Source organism: Plectropomus leopardus, chromosome 17, assembly GCF_026936395.1.
Source record: "Plectropomus leopardus strain MGB_pleo_1.0 chromosome 17, ASM2693639v1, whole genome shotgun sequence".
Classification (NCBI taxonomy): Eukaryota; Metazoa; Chordata; class Actinopteri; order Perciformes; family Serranidae; genus Plectropomus; species Plectropomus leopardus.
This window is the reverse complement of record NC_142192.1, coordinates 88,784-111,566: the sequence shown is the minus strand read 5'-3', so window position 1 is coordinate 111,566 and position 22,783 is coordinate 88,784. Positions and strand designations below refer to the sequence as shown.

Sequence of the window (22,783 nt, the reverse complement as noted above, 5' to 3'; positions counted from 1 at the left end):
GCTTGGCAGCCATCTCCCCTAAATGTCACCCTCATGTAATCTGAACTAAGTTATTTCGGAATCATGATATGATATTTATGAAACCTAGAAAAGTAACATATCCATGATTTGCAGAAAGTTATGATGCCAACATTTTCTTTGGCCGACTGGGCTTTTGAAAGGGTGCATTTAGTATGAGTAAAAGCGTAATTAATGCTGTACCTTCCAGATCATCAATAGTCTTCTCCAGCTTGGCTACAGATCTCTCAGCAAACTCAGCTCGGGTCTCAGCCTGAGATGACAAAGAACAACTCAAAATCTGATTGTTCTAAAAACTTTAATACAATGAGTATGCATGGTGGTATTTGTGTCCAAGTATCTTACCATTTTTTAAAAGTGTATAGTGGATTTAAATAATAAAAAAGTACATATTTTGGTCATCATTGGTTGTTGCTCACCTCTTTCAGCTTGTCAGTGAGGATCTTGATCTCTTCCTCATACTTGTCTTCCTTTTGAGAGTACTGTGATGAGAAACAACAAAATTCAGTTGTGGATCTCTGCAAAAGGAATTTGACATGTGACTCCATTTAAACTTTTTACAGAAAGAAGAAATTAAATAAACATTCACATTTCTGCAACCCAAGTTATTTCTGAAAAATCCTGAATTACAAACACCAGCATTTTAAGAAATAGTGGAGCCTATCCCAGCTGTCATTGGGCGAGGTTGGGTACACCCTAGACAGGTTGCCAGAATATTGCAGGGTTGAAACTTAGAGACAAACAACCATTCACACTCACATTCACACCTACGGGCAATTTAGAGTCACCAATTAACCCTGACATGCATGTCTTTGGAATGTGGGAGCAAGCTGGAGAACCTGGGTATAAAACCACACTGATACAGAGAGAACATGCAAACTCCACAAAGAAGGGGCTCTTCTGTGTTTGCTTTTTTATAACATTTATTTCTAAAGAAACTCATAAGATAACATGTCAACTGGTAACTCTGCTTGAAGCATGAGCAACTGGCATGCATTCTCTCTGCACATATCTACTGGACAGGAGAGAGCGGCTGCAGCTTTGTTCTGAGCTATTTCGAGCCGAGACAAATGTTGGCTGCACGTGACCACACTGCTTAATAGTAATCAAGATGGCATAAAAGTGGCGCCTGTGCAGTGTTCATTTTGGCAGCTATTTTAGATTTCATCTTAACAGTTGTACAAAAATATCATTTAAATGTTGTTGTTCTTCTTTTTTTATACAACTACAAGCAATAAACTACAATAAAAAAGTCCCTCTTCATAGCCTCTCTAAACTACAGAAACTAGCATTTCTCTACAAGAGGCCCATTCAAGCCCCACTTAGTGATCGTCATTTGAAAGGCTCAGAGTCTTTTTATGGCCTTAAACACTTTGACACCACAAAAAACTAATTTGAGAAAATGGGATTTGTTCCCAGGTTCGGTGGAAACTCTGACTGATCACATTGTTAAAAAGCAGAAATGTAACCTCATTTCAGCATGAATTTCTTTCTAAATCTGCAACATATTAGTATGGAGGTATAAACTCAGGTCCTAAACTTAAGTCATGTTGTGTATACTATTCCGCTACCCCTTTTCTTTACAATATTATTATAATGTTTCTTCCACATCAACTGCCTGTTGATATCAAGCTAATTCCCCTCTTCAACCTGTTCAATATCTGACCCCTTGAGTGATAGGCAAAGGTGATTATCATTAGGAGTGGTACTCTTGGCCCTGAACATAATACTTTTATTTTTTGCTTCATTCAGAATAAGTCTTCTCACACATATCCAGTCAAGTAAGAGTTAGTAATTCAGTTATACTAGTTGATCCAAAATGTATAGTAGTATCAACTGTAAATAGAGTAGCACTGCACTTATTCAAGACATAAGGCATGTCATTGATAAATATTGAAAAAAGTACTGGGAAATGCTACTGGGAAATGCTACACTTGCAAGCATTTTGGAGAGGAAAAACTACCATTAAAAAACAAAGACCGTATCCTCCTAGATACTTAGTTATTCATCCTTGCTGTTGGGCTACTTATGTGAAGTTTCTTTAATAATAACCTAATCTGCCATATCAAATGCTTCACTAAAGTCAAGAAATACAGTTCCAACTAACATTTTCTTGTCAATCCCCTAACCATTTGTCTACTATCTCTGTCAGAGCTGTGCACATTGAGTGATCTGCCTTATAGGCATGACCCTCTCCATCCCTTCAACCCATTCTCAAACCCATCAAATACCCTGTTCAGTTGCTCCTCAGCTTCAGATACTAATGCACAAAAGCACCACCCTAATTTCCACCAGATCTGTGTGCAAGTACATTACACTCTAATCTATATGTTAATTTCCACTGGCACCGCTGCATTGCGAATCGACTCCGTCTCAGCTCTGGCAGTCCGGAGGCTTGTGGATCAGATACGCAAAGCTCCTGTTTTTGCTGGATGCCAGAGCACTTCGCATAAATTCAGCTGAATTTAACACAGAGCAGATTGAAAATCAGACAGCACCACAACATTAAAACACCCAGTTACTTTTCTGAACTTCACTTAACTACATCAACAAAAATGTGTGGATCCAGGCCTGTATTAACATGTCAGAGGTTTTCAGAGGTCACTACTGGCAACAAGGGCGAGGAGAAGCTAATTTGGGAGGTGGAAAACAACAAAATGATTTATGACACCACACATCCTTTTATAAGGACAACCATGAAATGTAAAGGGCGTGGAACAACTTATTGGGAGTTATGGGAGTGAATCGACATCACGATAATTAATCCATGGAGTGAACGGAGTTATAACTTCTTCTGTACCAATACAATAAGTGTGATTCTGTTATTACCACAGGAACTCCATTTCGCTACTCAAGCTGATCCGGCAGTGCTGCGCCATGCCGGACTCAAAGCGCAACTGGTGGGAATTGATGGATGAAGGAGCATGGAGCAAAACCGCAGTGGAGCAGTAATGCAATGCACATGCAATGGTGGAAATTTGACTTTAAGCTTCTGTAACAAGCCTGAGAAAGTCCATATAGATTGGGAGGGAAAGGTAGTGAATTTGTCAGACACGTGTCCTTGAGCTGGGAGACCACTGTTCCTGTCCACATGACCACAGGCATGTGGTCTCTGAATCCCCTGAGGTCAAACACTATCGTCTCTGTCTTATTGACATTTAGAACAAGATAGATGTCTTCACACCAATTCAGAAACTTGAACTCTGAAAAGTAGTCTGATATGTCACAGTTCTTTTTCAGTAGAGATAAAATTGCAGTGCCATCTGAGAATGTGATTATATAGCTGCACTCCTGCACTCATCAGTATATAATATTAAAAGAACTGGTGAGCAGAAGCAGCCCTGGGTGAAAGTGCTGTTCACGGTAACCTGCTGTTTGTGTTGGGTTATAAAGAATGATACCATCTTATAATGGAAGGATTAACTTTGATTAAAAGATGTGGCTGTATCGTATTAAAAGCTGAGCTAAAATCAACAAATATAAGATGTGTGTATGAGATAGGATCCTCCAAGTGCCTGTTTATGAAATGTGTCACAGCTGTGATAGCATCATCTATATCTTCATGGCTCCTGTATGCAAACTGAAAAGGATTTAAAGAATAGCTGATCTCTTCTTCCACCATATTAATCACAATTGATTTTTTGGTAACAGGAATAATTAAAGCTGCAAGCAGCGATGAAAAGGCCCTCGCACACCACCCATGTTGGGCTTCCTAACGGGACTCATACTGACAAAGTTGCTTATTTCGGTGAAGGTCAGATAATGCATGCAGAGAGTTTGGACCATGGTGTGTGATATTTGACTTGGTGTAGTACTTCCAGCGGCCAATAGGTGGCAGTGGAGGGGACATAATTTCCAAGTCGTCTTGGTGTACATCATTTGTTGACCATCCATGTTAATATCATGTAATTCCAATGATAATTGTCCCTCAAGGCTTACTTCCTCTTGCCAGTAGGTGGTGCTATTATGAGCAGTGAATATTGCCATACAGATGTGTTCAGGGTGGGACCCTTATAAAACCTGTGAGGTTTCAGGCAGATCAGACAATGTACACCAAAGTTACAACAATGTCTTGTTTTTATGCGAAACATCAAAATTGTACGCCACATAAGGGGAAAATGGTAAAAGTTTTGCGCGGACCATCGATAACTTTTAATCAGGAAGGTCTTAAGATCATATAACAGAATTTCAACTGGATCTGATTAATTGTGTAGGCCAAAGTTGATTAATGTATAAAAAAAATATATTTCCTGTGGCCACTAGGTGGAGCTATCACGACTAGTGGAAATTGTTTTACAGATATGTTCAGGGTGGGACCCTTATCAAACCAATGAAGTTTCAGGCAGATCGGATAACGAACACCAAAGTTACAACAATTTTCTGTTGTATGGAGAGACATCAAAATTGTACGCTATATAATGGGAAAACCCTAAAAGTTTTGCGTGGACCTGTGATAACTTTTCATCACCAAGGGGTTGAAAATGGACACACCAATTCTGAAGTCAATCGGATGAATCCTCTGGGACAAGATGGCAAAAGCACGAGGCCCGAAATCACCAAAAATCAGCACAAAATTCAAAATGGACAACTTCCTGTTGGGTTTGGGGGTTGGGTCCAAGAAGCTTTTTTGTGCATCTGGACATGATACATACATGTAGGGATGTCACGATCTAATCACGTGATCTGAAATCGGGGCCAATTAGCCAATTAGCCGATTAGCGATCGGATATATATGTTTATTTATTCTCATTATTTTTTATCAGATCTATAATATTTCAAAACAAATGGGAAAAATAACAGCTTAGTAATTACTACTGTTATGTGGTAGTACACAGAGTCAGACATCTCAACTCTACACAGAAACATGCGTCATGAGATCACTTTACTGCAGTGATACTATTGGTTGAATGCCGTTAAGCGAAACAGAACACGGCGCAGTTTGAAGCTAGGAGCGCGAATATGTCTGCGGTGTGGAGGTATTTTAAAGTGGATGACAGAAACATTGCGATTGCAAACTGTGAGATATGCAAACTTGGGATTTCAAGAGGTGGCAAGGAAAAGGCTGCATTCAACACAACAAACATGATATGGCACCTCAAAAACAAACACCCAACACAGTACAGCAAGTTTTTCCAGGCAACCCAGTCAGCCCGAGTCAGCCCACGCTGCAAGATACTTTGAAGAGGAGAGAAAAAAAGCCCCGCGACTGCGAGAAGGCGCAGATAGCACAATTGATTGCAATGAGTGACCAGCCATTTACCCTTGTTGAAGACCCGGGATTTCGTATGCTTATGGAGTACTTAGAACCCCGATTTGACATGCCCTCTCGTCACTGTTTTGACGAGAAAGCTCTGCCAGCGCTTCTAAAGAAGATTTGTGACAAACTACTTGTCCTGTTATCAGACATACCGCATGTTTCGTTTACCACAGACATCTGGAGTTCGTCTGTGGCTCACTAATAAGCCTCACCGCACAATGGATCGACTCAATGGATCGAGGCAGTCACAGGTCCGGTCCGTGAGTAGCACATCAGCAGAAGTGCAGGTGCAGACCTACCTCTAAGAGAAAACCACCCCTAAGATAAGCGATCCACTTCAGTACTGGAAAGAACATGTTAATCGGTTCCCCTCCATGGCTGCTGTTGCGACCCAGTGTCTATGTGCCCCCTGCAGCTCTGTGCACAGTGAGAGACTTTTTAGTGCTGTCGCAAACATTTGTTTGTTTTTTTAATTAGACATTTTTATTTAATATGTACTGCTGCACTAAACTCCAAAGTGAAGAATTTATTTTATTTGTTATTACTTGATTGTTCAAGCTACCTCACAGAAGTGCTCTGTTTATAAGCATTAAACAATAAAATAAGGTGAGTAAAAAAATAAGGGACATCCTAGGTCTGTTTCTTCACTCTTCTTCATTTTTAATGTATTATAAAAGTATCGGATCAGGACTCAGTATCAGCAGATACTCAAAATCAAGGACTTGGACTCAGACTCAGGGGCAAAGAAAACTGATCGGGGCATCTCCACATACATGTGCTGAATTACGTATTTGTAGATGAAATGAAATGAAAGATGGGCGCTGTGGAGCCATTTTGCCACGTCTGTTTGCGAAAACCACAAAAATACAAATATTTCACCAGGCTGAACGAGCGCACCATCTTTCATGAGTTTTTGAGCAGGTTCAGACCTCCAAAACTGTGACTCTTGGAAGAGAAAAATAATAATAATTAAAGCTGCAAGCAGCGATGAACGGGCCCACACACCCCTACGCAAGTCAACGCCACTGTAGTGACTCTGATTGATGCAATGATCCATTTCAGTGAAACTTGGAAAAAGTATGTAGAGACTTTGGACCCTGAGGGGAGATATTTTACATGGTAAATTACTTCCATTGGACACACAAAATCTGTGGCATCTTGGTCTACATCATTTGTTGAACAAAACATGTAAACAAGGCGTCCTTCCTGTTGACAGTAGGTGGCTCAGTGAGTATCATATTAAAGGACATGTTGCTGTGTTTAGGGCTGCAGCCTGACCACAACTGTGAAATCTGGGGCCAATTGGTTGATGTAAAGTGAATTTACAACAACTTTCCTTTTGGCGGCCACCACTGGGTCTCCATGGCAACAGCGTTCATGGAAAACCTATACTTCAGAGGGAGGCATCATTAAGGTCTTAAAGGTTTTGTCACCAGATGTGAAGTCAATCATACAGAGTCTGTAGGAGCCTTCCATCAAAGAAGAAAGCATGTGATTTCCATGACATTTCATGTTGCCAGTAGGGGACCCTAAAAGTAATGGTAATGGTTGTCATGCAGATGTGTTCATAGGACAGATCAACACCTGACAGGGTGAGAGAGTGTGGGGACGACATGCAGCAAAGGGCCTCAAGCAGGAGCTGAACCTGAGGCCGCTGCGGCAAGGACACTGCCTTTATTCATGGGGTGCCTGTTTTATCCTGTCAGCCACCGATGCCCCAAACATGTGAAGTTTGGTGAAGATTGGACCGTGTCCCTCAGAGTTATAAACTACTTCCTGGTTAATGGTGAGACATAGCAATGATTGGCCCAGTAACAACCACACGATGTGACAAAAACTCACAAATGTAATAACTTTTGATGTCCCAGGCCTTCTAAGAGGATTTTTGAATTTTGAAGTCAATCAGATGAAATCTGTAGAAGAAGATAAAAAAAATTGCAAGCCGTGCAAATGGCCAAAACTATGACAAAATTGCACATTCAATTCAAAATGGCTGACTTCCTGTTGGGTTTAGGGTATGGGTCCAAGAGGCTTTTTTGTAGGTCTTGGGCTGTTACACATGCCTCCCAAGTTTTGTAGCTCTAGGTGAAATGCACTGCAGGGGCTGCTTCATTGAAATCCGTAGTGGGCGCTACAGAGGTATTTTGGCACATCAGTGCAAAAAAGATCCTATCAAATATCACATTTTAGGACTTGTGAAGTTTGGTGAGTTTTGGTGCATGCCTTCCCTCTCAAAAAGTGCTTGCATTTTTATGGTGAATAATGCGTAACTTTGGCAACAGCATTTTATGAAAATGCAAAAGTGTCATTTCTGTGCATCATGAAGGTCTTTACAGCATGCTAAGTGAATATGAGGTCAATTAAGTTAACCTGCTACAGGGGGAAAATCAAAAAGTAAAAAAAAGTAACTTCCTGCTACCAATAGGTGGCGCTATGAATAAGATTCAAAATTGCACTGCAGATGTCTTTATGCCTGGACTCTTATGAAATCTGTCAAATTTTGTAAAGATCTGACCATCTGAGGCGAAGTTACAACAGTTTTTGATGTCATGTCAAAACATCGAAATTGTCCACCCAACTTCGGTAACACCTTTCAACAAAAACTCACAATATTCATTTTCAAGCATCATTCAAAGTCTTAAGGATTTTTTAAAAACCATTTTAAGATCAATCGAGTCAACCTGCCAGGAGCTGGACGTCTTAGGGGAGGGGAGGGGTGGGAGTAGGAGGTGCACATGAAAATATAAAACATATAACTTCCTGTTTCCAGTAGATGGTGGTATAAGTGTATGGGTCCAAGTCCAAGAGATGTTTTTTTTTTTTTTTGTCTTGGGGTTCTACATGTGCATACCAATTTTCGTTAATGTAGGTAAAAGCGGGGGCGGGGGCTGTTTCGCAAAAATGTTTTTAATTTTCACCTGAGACCCTGAAAATATCTAATTTTTCACCAGACCTGATAAGGCTTCAAAGTTTTTTGAGTTTTTGAGTATGATAAAGCCCTCAAAAAAGAAATTCATTTATAGGAAGAAGAACAACAACAACAACAATTCCTTGGATTTCAATCGGTTCGTGTACCTTTTTGGTGCTCGAGCCCCAATAATTCCTTTAGTTTCAAAGGGCCTTCACGACCGTCTGCTTGGGCCCTAATAATGGTACATTTCCACATAGAGGGAACTGAATGTGTGTCCAAAGACTTCTGGTAGATGGGGAACCATGCTTCTGCAAGTTCTTTAACTGCAGGGTTTCAGTATCTGCCCAGAGATGCCATCTGGCCCAGATGCCTTCCCAGGGCAGAAGAATGAAAAACGTCTCTCGACAACATGCTGCACAATTATTATTCCAGTGTGCCAGACTTCTTCCTCTACGTCCAGAATATGAAAGAGGTTCCAGTTGGTGCAGGAGAAGCAGCCTTTAAAAGTGTCAATGCCAACATTATCCCATACATATACAGTTTTAACTTGCGGTTTGCTGCTTTTAAGCAAGGACTTGTACGTGGAAATTAGATGGAGCATTGTGGTCACAGAAGCCTAATGAGGGCTTAACCTTCGATGTATATGCATTTTTTTACAGTACCATAATATTTGTCCAAAATACTTGGTACTCTGGTATAACTGTCTACATACTGGGAAAATCCAGGCAGTTTACAATGGTTAAAATCACCTAAATTAAGACAAGATGCTTCAGGAGTATTTGTCTGGGAACAGAGTCTGCTATAGTAGTGGTTGTGCTGGAAGTGTTTCTGCTGGGTACTATATAAACAGTGCAAAATATAATGTTCCCAAACTCCCAAGGAAGATCAAAAGGTCCAATGGTCAAACAAAACAAGTCAGCGTCGCGATTGCAAATTGACTCTTTTAGTGAATTGAGATCACCACTTCTGGTTGACACGGACACAGGTACTACCTTTGCTCTTGCCTGAGTTACCATTTCTGATGGAGCGCACCACAGGAAAGCCTTCCAGGGTCACAAGTGAGTCAGGCATGTCCTCTTGAAGCCACGTCTTGGTGGCTTAAAGGTCTTCAAGGTCTGACATGATTTTTCAACACTTATGCTGTCACAGTGTTTTGGTGTAAGATATATGCAGAATTACAAAAGCATGCTGTGCCATGCTGGTTTAAGTACTGTAGCCTGGCCCTACCTTTTCAGCCTGGGCCTCCAAAGACTTCAGGTTATTCGTCACATTCTTCAATTCCTCCTCCAGTTCGGCACATTTACTTGTGTAGATGTCAGAGAAAAGACGATGAAGATGACACACAAGTGGCAGTAATGACATCAGGTCAGAGTTGCAAAGTATAAAAGCAGCAGCAAAAGTAGTGGTAGATACAGTATTCACATCCATTGGTTAAATAGCAGTAGTAAAATCACAGTATAAAAAACTCCATTAGATGCTGAAGACCTGCTTTCACAATTATACTAAAAGAGAATTAAGGAAGCATCATGTACTTGTACTTGAGACCAATCACACATAGTTGTTCATCATTACAATGTGTACAGACTCTCAGTAATTGCACAATGTCCCTTTATGTCCCATGTTAGACAGACTGGACGTTGAGCAATCCTTGTCAGACTCAATGGAGACATTCACAGGATTAATAAAGCATACAAAGCTACCTAGACCACTCCTACATGCAGCAATTATTATGACGCTTCAGACCATGGCTAATACCGTTCCTTGGAGCATGTGCCCCAATTTTTACATTTATTATAGGATAGCTCAAGAATGACAAGAAAAGGGGCAAAGATAAGGGGTATGACAAGCAGCAAAAGGCCTCATGTTAGAAATGAACCCTGGTCTTTCCAAGGACTCAGCCAATATGGCGAACATTCTACTCTAGTTGAGATAGAGGTCGTCCTATGTCCGCCAGATTTGGTAAAATTCTGGCCACTATGTTTAGTGGCATATGTGTTGCCCCCTATTTGTTGGGCTCAAAATGCTGTATTAAGCCAGTTTCCAAACACGTGGTGAAAATATCTACCAAGATTTGGGATGACTGGACAAATCATTAATGAGTTATGGGCAATTTACTGTTATGGCCTTTGTAAAGTTTTTTACATAATGGCAGCCATGTTTTTGCTCATTTAGAGTAGAACATGTTTGCCAATCAAACTTGGGGTGTGAGAGGTGTGGTTTTAAAGTGCCACCATGTGGCCAATTTGAGTCATAATTCTTGTGAAGCATTTGCATATCATTTACAGGTATTGGGCCAAGTTTAATGCTTCTAGCTCATTTCAGATCATGGGAATATGAGCTGCAGCAAAAGATACATACTAATAATAATAAAAATAATAGTAATGAACTAGCACAAAAACATTAGGGTACTGTCCCTTTAGGGCCTGAACCCCAAAGAAACCACAATTGGGTGGGGGGTGGGTGATACAGATACTCACGCCTCAGCCAACTCTGCCCTCTCCTCTGTACGCTCCAGCTCTCCTTCTACAATCACCAGTTTACGAGCCACCTGGATAAATGTATGGTACATATTATTGGCTTGTTGTGAAGCAAGAACACTGGCCATATTCTTATTAATATTATATAAAATGTTATAAAAATATTATAAAAAATATTATAAAAATCTCCATTGCAGCAGTACATACACAGATGTTGACCATTTTGGTTTCTAAAGAAGCTTCATCATTAAAACCTCTCACAAAACGCACCTCCTCATACTTGCGGTCAGCCTCCTCTGCGATGTGTTTAGCCTCCTTCAGCTGAATCTCCTGAAGCTCCATCTTCTCTTCATCCTTCAGAGCCCTGTTCTCAATCACCTTCATACCTCTGCACAAACAAACCATTACTTATTTATTGTACAGTACAAATTTTTATTATTTGATTTTGCTGTTTTATAAAGTTAAGAAAAAGGTAAATTGCAGACCAGAAACAACTGGGGACGGGGATGTGAGCAGGGCTGTAACCAGATGTTAGAAATTTGTGAGGTCCAGAATTTGAGATGGGGGATGGAGGTCAGGCTTAAATTTCGGTCTGTGGCAGAACATTTCACATTATTTCTCAAAAAGTATGCATTTTAACATCAGTTTGGACCATGATGAAGAGAGTTATGAATTATGAATCTGAAATTCATACATTTCTGGCCTATAATGACGTGGCATTGTATGAACCTGCAGTGAGTCTTGTCACTGACAAGTGTGAGTTACTCTGAAAAAAATCAGCTCTCAAAGTGCTTTCTAGCCCGAGTTACCACGTATCACCAGGGGATTAAAAATAAAAAAATAATTAAATCATTAGGCCCCAGCATATCTATCTATCTATCTGGTTTAGTTCTCTCGGCTTTTATTTCGACATTGTTGCTTTTACTACTGCGTCACATGACCGCACCCACTCTGAACTTCCGTTTTCTCGATTAATGGTTTAAAACGAGTAAACGGGCCATTTTCTCGTTTTTCATGCAGTTCAATCCCGTCTGAGAATGAATTATACTTTCATACCCTGACCCACCATCGTGTTAAATGTTTAAACAATATTTTATTAAACCAATTAAACCAAATTAGACCAGACTGAACCAAATAAGACCAAATTAAACAGTATACAGAGTATTTACAAGATGGGATGTGAAAATCAGTAAAGTCAGTGGTGTGTGGTGTGCAGGAGTGGAATATGTGTGTGTGGCTGTGTTGTAAAGTGCAACATAACAAAAGGGAAAACTTAGACCAGCATTACCAAGCCCAAAACTAGCATGCCTTTAGAGTGAGCCAGGGGAGAGAGAGAGAGCTGGCTGGCTGCAGGAGCTCAAGGGTGCTTTCACACCTGAAAGTCGGGACCAAGGTCTGCACCAACATTTGAGTTTTTGTTACATTGTACAGTATAAATTTGGTCCGGTTGGTTTTGTTTTCGCACTGCAATTAATGTGAACGGACTAATGGACTTTACATGACAAACATACGTCATATCGTCATCAACTACGTTGGTTGAATGTCTCTATACTTAAATTTACGTTTTTTTATTTTTTTATTTCAGCGCTTGTATTATCAAGTTAGAGCATACACACTGCCCGCCTGAGAAGCGGTCATGAGCGTCTCAGCTTTGTGTCAGCTACAGCACATCTACAGAAATGGCGGCTCGCCGAAATTTTAAGCATGCTGTGCACGTTTGTCAGTATGAATAGACAATTGTGTTTTGATGATTGTTTTGACTCTGTACCACCTTTTACTGCAGTTTAAAAGTCTCTCTCTGTCACAGAGATGATGAAATACAAAGACGTGTTTTTACTCCAGCTTCCCTCATTCCCTTTCAAAATAAAAGCCCTCTAACAACGTCTCTGTGGACAAAATCCCATCAGTTGCTGACACAAGGTCTTTTATTTTGAAACATTTACAGCCATGTTGTTGGCAATGCAGGAGGTGCATGACTTCATAAATGAGTGGAATTTGTACTAATACATGTGGAAATACAGGACTGATAGCTGCAGGCAGCAACATTACAACAACGCCACGTGTGAACACCATAAGCATGCAGCTTGGTGAGGCTGCTGTTACGCACTGCTGATGTGTGCTGTGTGAAACAGGCCTAATTCTAAAGACTGCTGAAAAAAGTAGGTTTTCTTTGGAGTATGGTAGAACAAATTTGAAGTACAAGGAGGAATAGGTGGATTAGGTCTCCTCTTCTCACCATGTGTGTCCGTAGCTCATTTTGTTTTGGTAATGTCAGTGTTAGCCTGCTGTAATTTCCTGTCATTGGTACAAAGGTCTGCACCTTTCAAAACAATGCTTCACACTATACATGAACTGAACCGTGGTTCAGTTTGATCCGTACCGAGACCATCTCTTTTGATCGAACCAAGGCTTGGCTGTTTGGTCCGGACCATGGTCCTGGGGAAATTTCACACTTCATTTTGGTTTGGATCAAACTGAAAGACCAGTCTACATAGGTAAGAAAGCACCTTAAGTAACTTCAGCACACCGGGCCCAGGCTATTTTTAACACTGATTTCTATAATGTTTTAGTTTAAAACGTCAGCGGAATTAGTCATTACTTATCGTGTTAGGGTTAGGGTTAGACCAGATGCAGTCATCAAAAGAGCCACATCTGGCTCGCAAGCCATAGGTTGCCAACCTCTGAGCTAAAGAAACAAAAAAGTAAGTCCCACATTGTCAAGCTAAAAGATGAAATGTCTAATATTATAGCAGGGAAAAATGTGATTGCAGAAGCATTTACAAAAAATATTTTGTAAATGCTTCTGCAATCACATTTTTAACTCTATAACTCTTCATTTTTCATAATAATGAAGAGTTATATAAGGACAATATTGATAAAACAGAGACAAGAAGAACAGAACTTTATCTTGAAAAGCCTAACAAGTCACAGCATCACAAAATGCCAATCTCATCAGAACAATATCACAGGAGGAAACAAAACAAGAAATTAGGGAATTTAAAGGCCTCTGGAGACGACAGATACACTAATGAATTTTATTAGGAATTTAGAGAGCAATTGACACGCTCATAATGAAAAGCTTAAAATTTCAAAGCTTTCGAATCCAGTTCATGGGCTTTGAAATGGAACTCCTCAGAAATCACAGTTATTCGTAAGGATGGAAAAGATAAAACTGATAGATCTTTATACAGACTATTATCTCTACTAAACACTGATAAAAAGATATCAACATATATAATTGCAAACAGACTTAAAGACATCTTACCAGATATAACCAATCTGTTTTATTTCTAATAGATACTTATCTGATAATACGAGACATACACTAAACATAAATGATTATGCTTGTTAATGCTAACATGCTTTGTTAATGCTTGATGCAGAAAAAGCCTTTGATAGTTTTGTGGCCATACATCTTCATAACAGTTAAGCATTTGATTTCACTCGACATTTAGTTCCTGGCTGAAATTAACGTTACTCAGATAAAATTTAACAGAACCTTATCAAGACACTTAAATATATGGGAACCAGACAAGGGGATCCAATGTCTGTATAGAACCACTCAGAAAATAGAATTAATGAAAGTAAATGTGAGTCTATATGCATAGGTAAACAAATAACAGATGACTTGAAAGGAACTCTAAAATTTAAGTGGAACCAAGGTATAATAAAATATTAAGCAATAATAATTCATAGTGATTTAAACCAAATTGATGAAGTGAATTACTATAACATGGAGAACAAAATGAAACAAGATCTGAACAAATGTAAAACCATATTTGACTCCCAGTTTCTGTTGCTCTTTCAAGCGCTACCAACAACAATTCCTCCGTTAAGCTTCAAAAGTCAGAATAAAATGATAAATTACTTTATCTGGAATAACAAAAGGAAAACATTACAAAACATTAACCAACGCTAAAGAAAATGGTGGGTTACCACTTCCAGATTTGCAAAACTATTTTTATGATTCACAATTAAATACGATAATGAAATGGACTAATAATAACAGAAATGCTAAGTAGTTTCTAAGAATTGCCACCACTGTCAATAAAAACACTATCTTTTATTGACATGAAAGAAAAAATAGATGGATTATTAATACTCTGATGAGTTATTATTTTTAAGAGAAATGGCATGAGACCTGCAGTTTAAACCAAATTAAATGGATAACATATTAAAAACCTGGTCAGCAAAAGGACTGCAAACACATTCTCACAAATTCTCAGTGTTAATGATGTTAGCTCTTTTGCAGACATTTATTATATTTTTATTTTTACAAATATCTGCAAATTAGAAAATATAAATATATATATATGCTAGCGCATATATATATGCTAATGCTAGTGCAACATTATTAGTTACGCTAGCATTAGCAACATTATTAGTAACACAACTTAATTTCAGCAATGTAAAACAACTGCCTTAACTTTGATGAGCCAAGTAATGTTATCCTAATAAATGATCCAGCAAAGAAGAAATTCAAAACAAACTGTGCATTTGTTTTTTTTTTTCATTGCTTTTGGCCTGAACCTTTATTAACCCGTATAGTTTTTTTTTTTTAATTTTTTTGGGTGGGCTTTTGTTGCCTTTAATGGACAGGACAGTTGGAGCGTGAACCCAAACCCATATAGTTTTTATCCGAGCCCAACCCGAGCCTGACCCATGGTAGCAGTTTTGGGTCCAAGCCAATGAAATACCGAAATTTGTACTCTAAAAATGGGCCTAGTATAGTATATTACATTTTTTTATGTATATAAAAAAATATATATTTTTAAGACCGTCTAAGGTCCCACGGTGAAGACGATTACTACTACTACTATGTGCTGACTTTATCGCTCCGTAGCGGCTTTTCGGCACCTCTCAACGGCGTTGTTTAAAAAGCAACAGGAGAAACATTTAGCGACTTATTTAGAACATTAGGGAACAAGGAGGAAATATACTGTAATTTATTCCCCTGCTCGCTGCTCGCAGTAACCGCTGAACACTGCAGTAAGCCAGCGTCTCCCCTCTCTCCTCCTGAGCCGTGTGTGTGTGTGTGTGTGTGTGTGACAGGCAGGATGAGAGGAGACGCTGCTTGCGGTGTGAGTTCAGGTGTTGTGAGTTTCCAGCCTGGTTATATTGAAAGAATGAACTTATATCTGATGTTTGATTCCTTCAAACTCCCAACAAGCAGAACAACATGTAAATATGGAGAGCTCGCAGCAAAGCCATTACTTAGTGACTGTTCTGTAACTGTGGTTAATTTTGGGGAACGTTTCACTCTGAAGTTCTACTATAACTCAAACTGAATATTATTTTTGTCATTATTTTTGTACAATTGAAGTTAACATAAGAAAATAAAAAAATGAAGAATGAAATAGGTTTTGCTCTTACAAAAATGCAATGTTCTCAGCTTCTTGGCCTAAATGTCATTTTTTAAAATGAAAATGCACACATTCAGATGTTGATAAAAAAGGAATGGAAGAAGCTAGAACTAAATGTTTTGTTTTTGTTGTGTGAATGAAAGCTAAAGATCTGCTCTTTAGCTTGATGTATTCATTGATCCTTTTTACTATGTAAAGCGTCTTTGAGTTTCCTGAAAAGCTCGAAAATAAAATGTATTAATTATTTATTAATTGTTTATATATGCTAAACACAAAATATTCTGGAGGTCTTGAAAGATTGGTAAATATGACCAAAAATGCTGGTGCTGCCTGGCAGGGAAAGAGTGAAAAGGAGTCACTTTAATATATCTGAATGACAATGGGTTTCTATTGTCCAGACAACAGAACATTCTCTCCTTCCCCTCTCTTAAAAGAACATCATGGTTATTTTAAACTTACTACAAAGAAGCCTACCATAGAAAAACTATAACCTTAACATATAGGATTATCATTATTATCATTCGAATTATGATCAGCCTATAAAGTAGCTACCAGGTAGTGAGCAGAGATCTGTATATATTTATTGTGAACTCATATAAAGGAAAGGAACACAAGCTGACAGTTTGATGCTGGTGCGTTTGTGCATAATTTACAGTAACATGTACAATAAGATGTGTGTGACTTGCAAATCTCTGTACAGGAAAGTCGCAGCTCTGAATTTTTGTGTGTAGGTTTCCTTACATGAACATCAATCATCTCTGGCATTTTGGTTGAGATCCATTGAGGCATTATGATTTGATGAATTATTAAAAATTTTCTGACCACAAGCGCATCTCGGGTTGTGAAGCACCTGATCAGCTTATCTTTTCAGGTCAGCTCACGTTCACCAGCAGGGAGACTGGGAGTTTGGTGCAAATCGGACCATACTAAGTCATGATATTAATGAATATTAAATTTGTTTTCCAACCAAACATTGGATCATGGAAAAACGGATTTGAGCTTCCGTTTTCTCGTTTAATGGTTTAAACCCTGACCGTGTTGTCTCCCTTTTTGCTGTGACTGCGTGAGCCAGGTCATAACACTCTTTTTTCAAGAGCAACCTAGCCAAGAGTGCAGTATAAGACATTGTTATACCAATAAATACAAGCAAACAAACACAGTTGTCCCATATTCCAAATGAGCAAGCATAAAATCCTGTCAAATGAAAGAAAAAAGTCAGTTGAATACAAAAACACATGCAATTGTCTAAAATGATTTCTTGATTATTTGAATAGCAATCACAGTGACAAAGGGCACTCTTTTTCTGGATCCTTTAAAACTAACTTAAATTCCCCAACTGTAATCAACTCAGACAATTTCAGGTCCCCATGTAAATTATTCAAAAAATAAGAGGCAGCATATTTAAAAGTTTTTTTGCCAAGCTCTGTTCGAACCCTGGGGATCAATATTTGTAGAATATTGTGAAAGTGCAGGCCACAATGGTTTTGCTTTTCACACATGTACATACACAAAAAAGAAAGAACCAGCCAAAGCAGAGATCTATTTACAAAAGCAACCAATGCAAGAGTATGAGGTAGGACAGAGAAAGGCCATTTAGCAGCAGCATACAGTGTACAGTGGTGTATACATTTCCACAGCCATTTAATGTAAAGCACAATGGTGTACAGTATCCAACTTAATTAGGCACTGGTCAGGTGCATTCAAAAAGAGAAGATCACTGTAGACCAGTAAAGGTATTAAAAAAAAAAGTTTCCAAAATCAAGTTTTTTTCCTTTTGAGCATGTCTCCTAAGATTTACCATACACACCATCACCAGGACAGCAAGACAATGGCTCTTATTCCTCTGCAGGCTATGGAGGCTCTATACATGGGCACTCTGCAACTTGTGCATGTTCACCACTGAGGGTGTGGCCTGGCTAGGCTTGAATGCACTGTTATAGCAGTTGTACTGCTCTACAGAGGATGGTGAAAACTGCACAGCAAAGCACCAGGAACTGCCATCCATTGGGCGACCTCTATACCCAGCCATGCAGGAAGAAGGCCAACAGGATTATTAGAGAACACACCAGCCACTAATTGTGCCACTTGCTGCCATGTGGCAGAGGGTAACCCCAGGTTTCCACCAGCAGCATGTCCAGAGCATTACGACGGTGTTTTGCTCCATCCTCCACGCAACTGAGAGTATCTGTTAAGTGTTTCAGAAGCAGAGCGTCCTGCCAGCCGATAGTGAAGAGCTTATGAGATTGTGCTTATTTCTTCATTTTCCTATGATTTTGTGGTCATTTTTCCTAGATTTTAGTGTTTCTACCATGCCACTTTGTTAGGCTGCAGCCTGCAGTCCCGCCACAGTGAAGAAGATCAAAGAATTTCGGCTGTTTTTCAGTGTCAAAGCTTTACATATGATGGCTTTACAGATCAGTAAAAATAATTCCAGTAAAAAAAGATATTAGATTTGTGGCTGTGATTTAGTTAAAAATATATCGATCTTATTAATTATACAGATCGATAATTAATAATTTAATCATAAATGAAATAGGTATGAGGTAGATATAGTTTTAACCATGTTTTTGTTAACAGTGCTGTGCTTTTGTTAATGATCTACTTTTGTCTATTTCATGTGCAGTGACTATTTTTAGGAGCATTAATTCTCCTACTGGACAGAGTTCCAAGGGCTGCTGGACAGAGAAGCAGCAGATGCAGTCAATGTAATGTTTAGTCAAGTTAAACATGATCCCAAGTCTGTGCAAGGCATTTTAATTTGAAAATTAACAGGATGCAACGCTACTTGACTGAAGACCTAAGCCTTCCTTGAAGTGTATATATTTCGCTTGTCCTAACAATGATCACAATGGCAAAATCACAGCAAGAAATCACCTCTCGCTCTCATCAGCAGCCTTCTCAGCCTCCTCCAGCTTCTGTAGAGCCGTTGCAAGTCTCTCCTGAGCTCGGTCCAACTCCTCCTCCACCAGCTGGATACGTCTGTTCAGAGAGGCCACTTCTGCTTCAGCCTGGGAACAGATAAACATCATACATACTGATTTAGACAAACCAGTGTTCTGCCAGCTGGCAGCTGCTGACTAAGATAGCTTCTTTAACTTCTTTTTTCCAAAAACAATGTGAAAATGTCTTTTCTTTAAAAGTGTAGACACACTGAAAAAATGTTGCTTGGTGATGAATTGCACATAATAAAATACTTATGTAAATAATGTATGTACATGGCAAGAACAAAAGTTGTTCAAGAATAAGAGTGGGTACATTTAGGTACCACTTTGCTTTGACTTTTATATTTTTCTATTTTTTTTCAACACCATGCACCATGGCCCCTTCTGCTGAAGCACAACTTTTCTACAATAGAGAGGCACTGATCAACATCAGAAAAAGTTGTGTGGGATTTGGACTGAATGCAGCAGATTGCAGTAGGGAAGAGAGCCGGCATCAGGGTGATGCTGACTCAACTTGGACCGCAAGCTGTTCCTCTAACAAACCTTCTTCTTGCTAATGTCCGCACACAGGAGAATAAAATGGATGATACGCGATTGAGGCTCGCTCAGCAATGGGAGATCAACAAAGCAGCCCTGTGGCACACTGGTACAGGCTGGATCCCTTTTCTAATTAAAATTAGAAATGGTGGACCTTCTCTTGGGTTAAGGGCATGGCTCCACGAGGCTTTTTTGTAGGTCTTGGGCTTTTAAATATGTTTCTCAAGTTTCTAATCTCTAGGTTAATTAATGTTTCCTCCATGTAGTGGTAGAGTCTGGATCAGGGGTCGCATTAAACAAATATTTTCCGTCGTTGACCGTTTTTTTAAAACGGTGATGGAAAAATCTGAAGGCCATCTGTCATTTTGACAGATTGCAATTCACACCACTGACCACTTGGTGGCGAGTGAGCATATTAATTAGCTATTGTCTCTCTTGATGCATGACCTCGTTGGCTTCAGTCGGAAAAATGTCACGGCAGCCGAGTGTGCGAAGTTTCTTCAAAAAGCCCAATAACAATGATGGTGTTGATAAAAGAGGTGAAAAAAGAGGGACTGATGCAGTGGAGGATGAAGGACAAACAAGTAATCAGGCAACTACGGAGCGAGCAAGCGGCAGCAAAGAGGTCAGGAGGGAGTACAGAGTTCAGTGGGAGCAGGAGTTCTCCTGGCTGAGGAGGGAGGATGGAAAAATGTTCTGCGACATATGTAAAAAAGCCAATATAAGTAACGGATTTGTCCGAGGATGCACGAACCCCTCGTTCAGAGAGTCTTGCCGACTACTGATCACTTCACTTGGAGAAATGTTCCCTGACTTCAAAACTTTGGCTGAAGTGGCGCTTGTAATTCCAGTCTCCAGTGTGGCAGCAGCGTGCGGATTCAGCCTCCAGAACAACATCAAAACAGCCATGAGAAGTCGTCTGTCTGAGGCAAAAGTCCAAAACCTCATGACAATAGCCTCTGCAGCAATCCCACTTGAGACATTTGATTACGTACAAGCGGGCACACAGTTCAAGTCCATGCGGACCAGGAGGAAGGTGTGAGACTGTGCATTCAGGCCACAGCAGGTGAACTGTTCATATTTTAAGTGCAATCGTTTAATTTCATTGTTCATATGTAGCTACTGGGGCCACGGTCAGTGTTTTTTGTCACTGCGGAGAAAAAATTACAAATTCATCTGCTTGATGTGTGATGGCACGGTGTGGATTCTCTGTTAAACTTGTTCGGACTGAATATTAATTAAAAATGAATGAAAATTAAATGCTATTGAATATGTCATGATTATCATTTTAAAAATTAAAGTGACGGGTAAAAATAGATTATGACGGGATTTTTATGGCCCTGTCAGTCAAAATGATTCTGTCTCTCTGTCTGTGTGTATGTGTGTGTGTGTGTGTGTGTGTGTGTGTGTGTGTGTGAGGGTCAGATAAAGCCGCCTGTGTGTGTGACTGTGGCAGGCCATATGTGGTCTAATATGCTGCTTTTACAGTGCTGAGAGTAGTATAGACAATGTAGTAAGACCGCACTCTGCTAGACAAACTATAGAATGCATCTGTTTTGAAACCACCTAGCATCATTTTCTGCATATGGTCTGGGAGCAGAGTTTTCCTTTCGGTGCATTTGGGGGGGAAAAAATGTGCAGAGGCTGATTTGCTCCATTATGTCTGTAAAGGGCTCATATCAGCTGATAATATAAGTATATTGAAAAATAAGTGGGGCTCTAACAGAAATGGCAAAATATTGCCCAGAATTTTAAATAAAATTTAAAATGGTGGACTTTTTCATGGGTTTAGGGCATAGCTCCAAAGGGGTTAAATGGTTTGCGGGGGCTGCTTTGTTGAAAATTAGTAGGTGGCGCTACAGAGCACATTTTGGCATATCACAGCAAAAAAAAAACATATCAAAGAATGCCACAGAATGGCAACAGTGTTTGATGAAATCTTTAGGAAATACTGGTGTCCGGTTGTGAAGTTGATCAGATGAAATCTGTAGGACAAGTGTTAAACGGAAGTGACACTAAAATTACAAAAAATATGAAAATTCCAATTAAAATGGCGCACTTCCTGTTGGGTTTAGTGCATGGCTCCAAGAGGCTTTTTTGTAGGTCAAATTTTGTTGAGATCTGACCATCTGGGGTCAAGTTATGACAGTTTTTGATGTCATGTTGCAACCTCAAAATTTGGCGTGACGTCACGGGAACACCATTCAACAAAAACGGACAATATTCACTTTGCGTCATCACCAACATTTGACACCTCTTAGTGTAAAACTTGTCTTTCCCGTGTCAATAGGTGGTGCTCTCAGTATGGATGAAAATTGTCATATGATGTGTTCAAGGCGGGACTCTTATCAGGCATTTAGGGGACACTACTGAGCTCATTTTTTGACACCCTATACACAACACCTACAAAATACAAAAATTTTCACCAGTCCCCATAAGAATGCCTAGTTTCATGAGTTAGATAAAGCCCTCAAAAAAGCTATTCATTTGACGAAATAATAATAATAATTAAAGCTGCAAGCAGCGATGAATGTGCCCTCGCACCTCCACGCACGCTGGGGCTACTTGCTGGACTCTGGTAAGGTACTCTGGTAACGGCAACACTGCAAGCAGCAGTGAATTAGTGTTTCCTAGTGTAGGCTGGAGATGTGCTAAGTAACTTTGGCAAGTGTGGTTGTGTGTGTGTTGTGATCTGGGCTGTTGCAGGCTTACTCACAGCAAAAAGCATGGGGAAAAATAATATTTTTCTCCTTTTTCCCTGATGATCACAATAAGCCCCTGAATGTGTTTCTTGTTGCTACGTAAATATAATGCTGCTGAGAGATTCTGAAAAATTGCAAAGTACAATAAAGTCAGCATGTTTGTAGTCCTCTCTTCCTGTACCCTAGAACCGTAGATCATCTTGTTCATTTGCAGGAAGATGAGGCCATTGTTTTTTAACATAACAGTATGTACTTCAATGTAGCTTACCGTCTAAAAAGTCTGACTGATTGCACCATCGTCCACTGTTCTGCAACGCTCTCTGTCACAATGTCCTTCAGTGTTTAGAGTAGTTTAACAATAAAGTAAGAGACCACTTTGACTCTCTCTTTCTCGTTTTCTTTCTCTGTCTTTATGTGTGTGTGTGTGTGTGGTAGAGTCAAACAATGGGTGAACAATGGAGTAAGAGCTCTATCTAGTGGACTGCTATAGAAGGCAACTTTTTCTAAAAACCCCCAGCATCATTTCCTGCATTATTTTGTCTGTGAACAAAATTATTATTTTGTCTGATACATTTC

General features: G+C 39.5%; 1 protein-coding gene across 2 annotated transcripts in view; it reads right to left on the bottom strand.

Annotated features, from left to right (window-relative positions):
* The window catches only part of LOC121957687 (tropomyosin alpha-1 chain), a 55,441-nt gene that overhangs the window by 6,681 nt on the left and 25,977 nt on the right, over positions 1 to 22,783 (bottom strand). For both annotated transcript variants that reach the window (XM_042506423.2, XM_088090081.1), the window contains exons 3-8: positions 18,901 to 19,034; positions 10,934 to 11,051; positions 10,664 to 10,734; positions 9,414 to 9,489; positions 438 to 500; positions 202 to 271 (exon numbers count right to left, since the gene is read on the bottom strand). In XM_042506423.2, the coding sequence (XP_042362357.1) occupies positions 202 to 271; positions 438 to 500; positions 9,414 to 9,489; positions 10,664 to 10,734; positions 10,934 to 11,051; positions 18,901 to 19,034 (532 nt within the window). The remainder of the gene's footprint in view (positions 1 to 201; positions 272 to 437; positions 501 to 9,413; positions 9,490 to 10,663; positions 10,735 to 10,933; positions 11,052 to 18,900; positions 19,035 to 22,783) is intronic.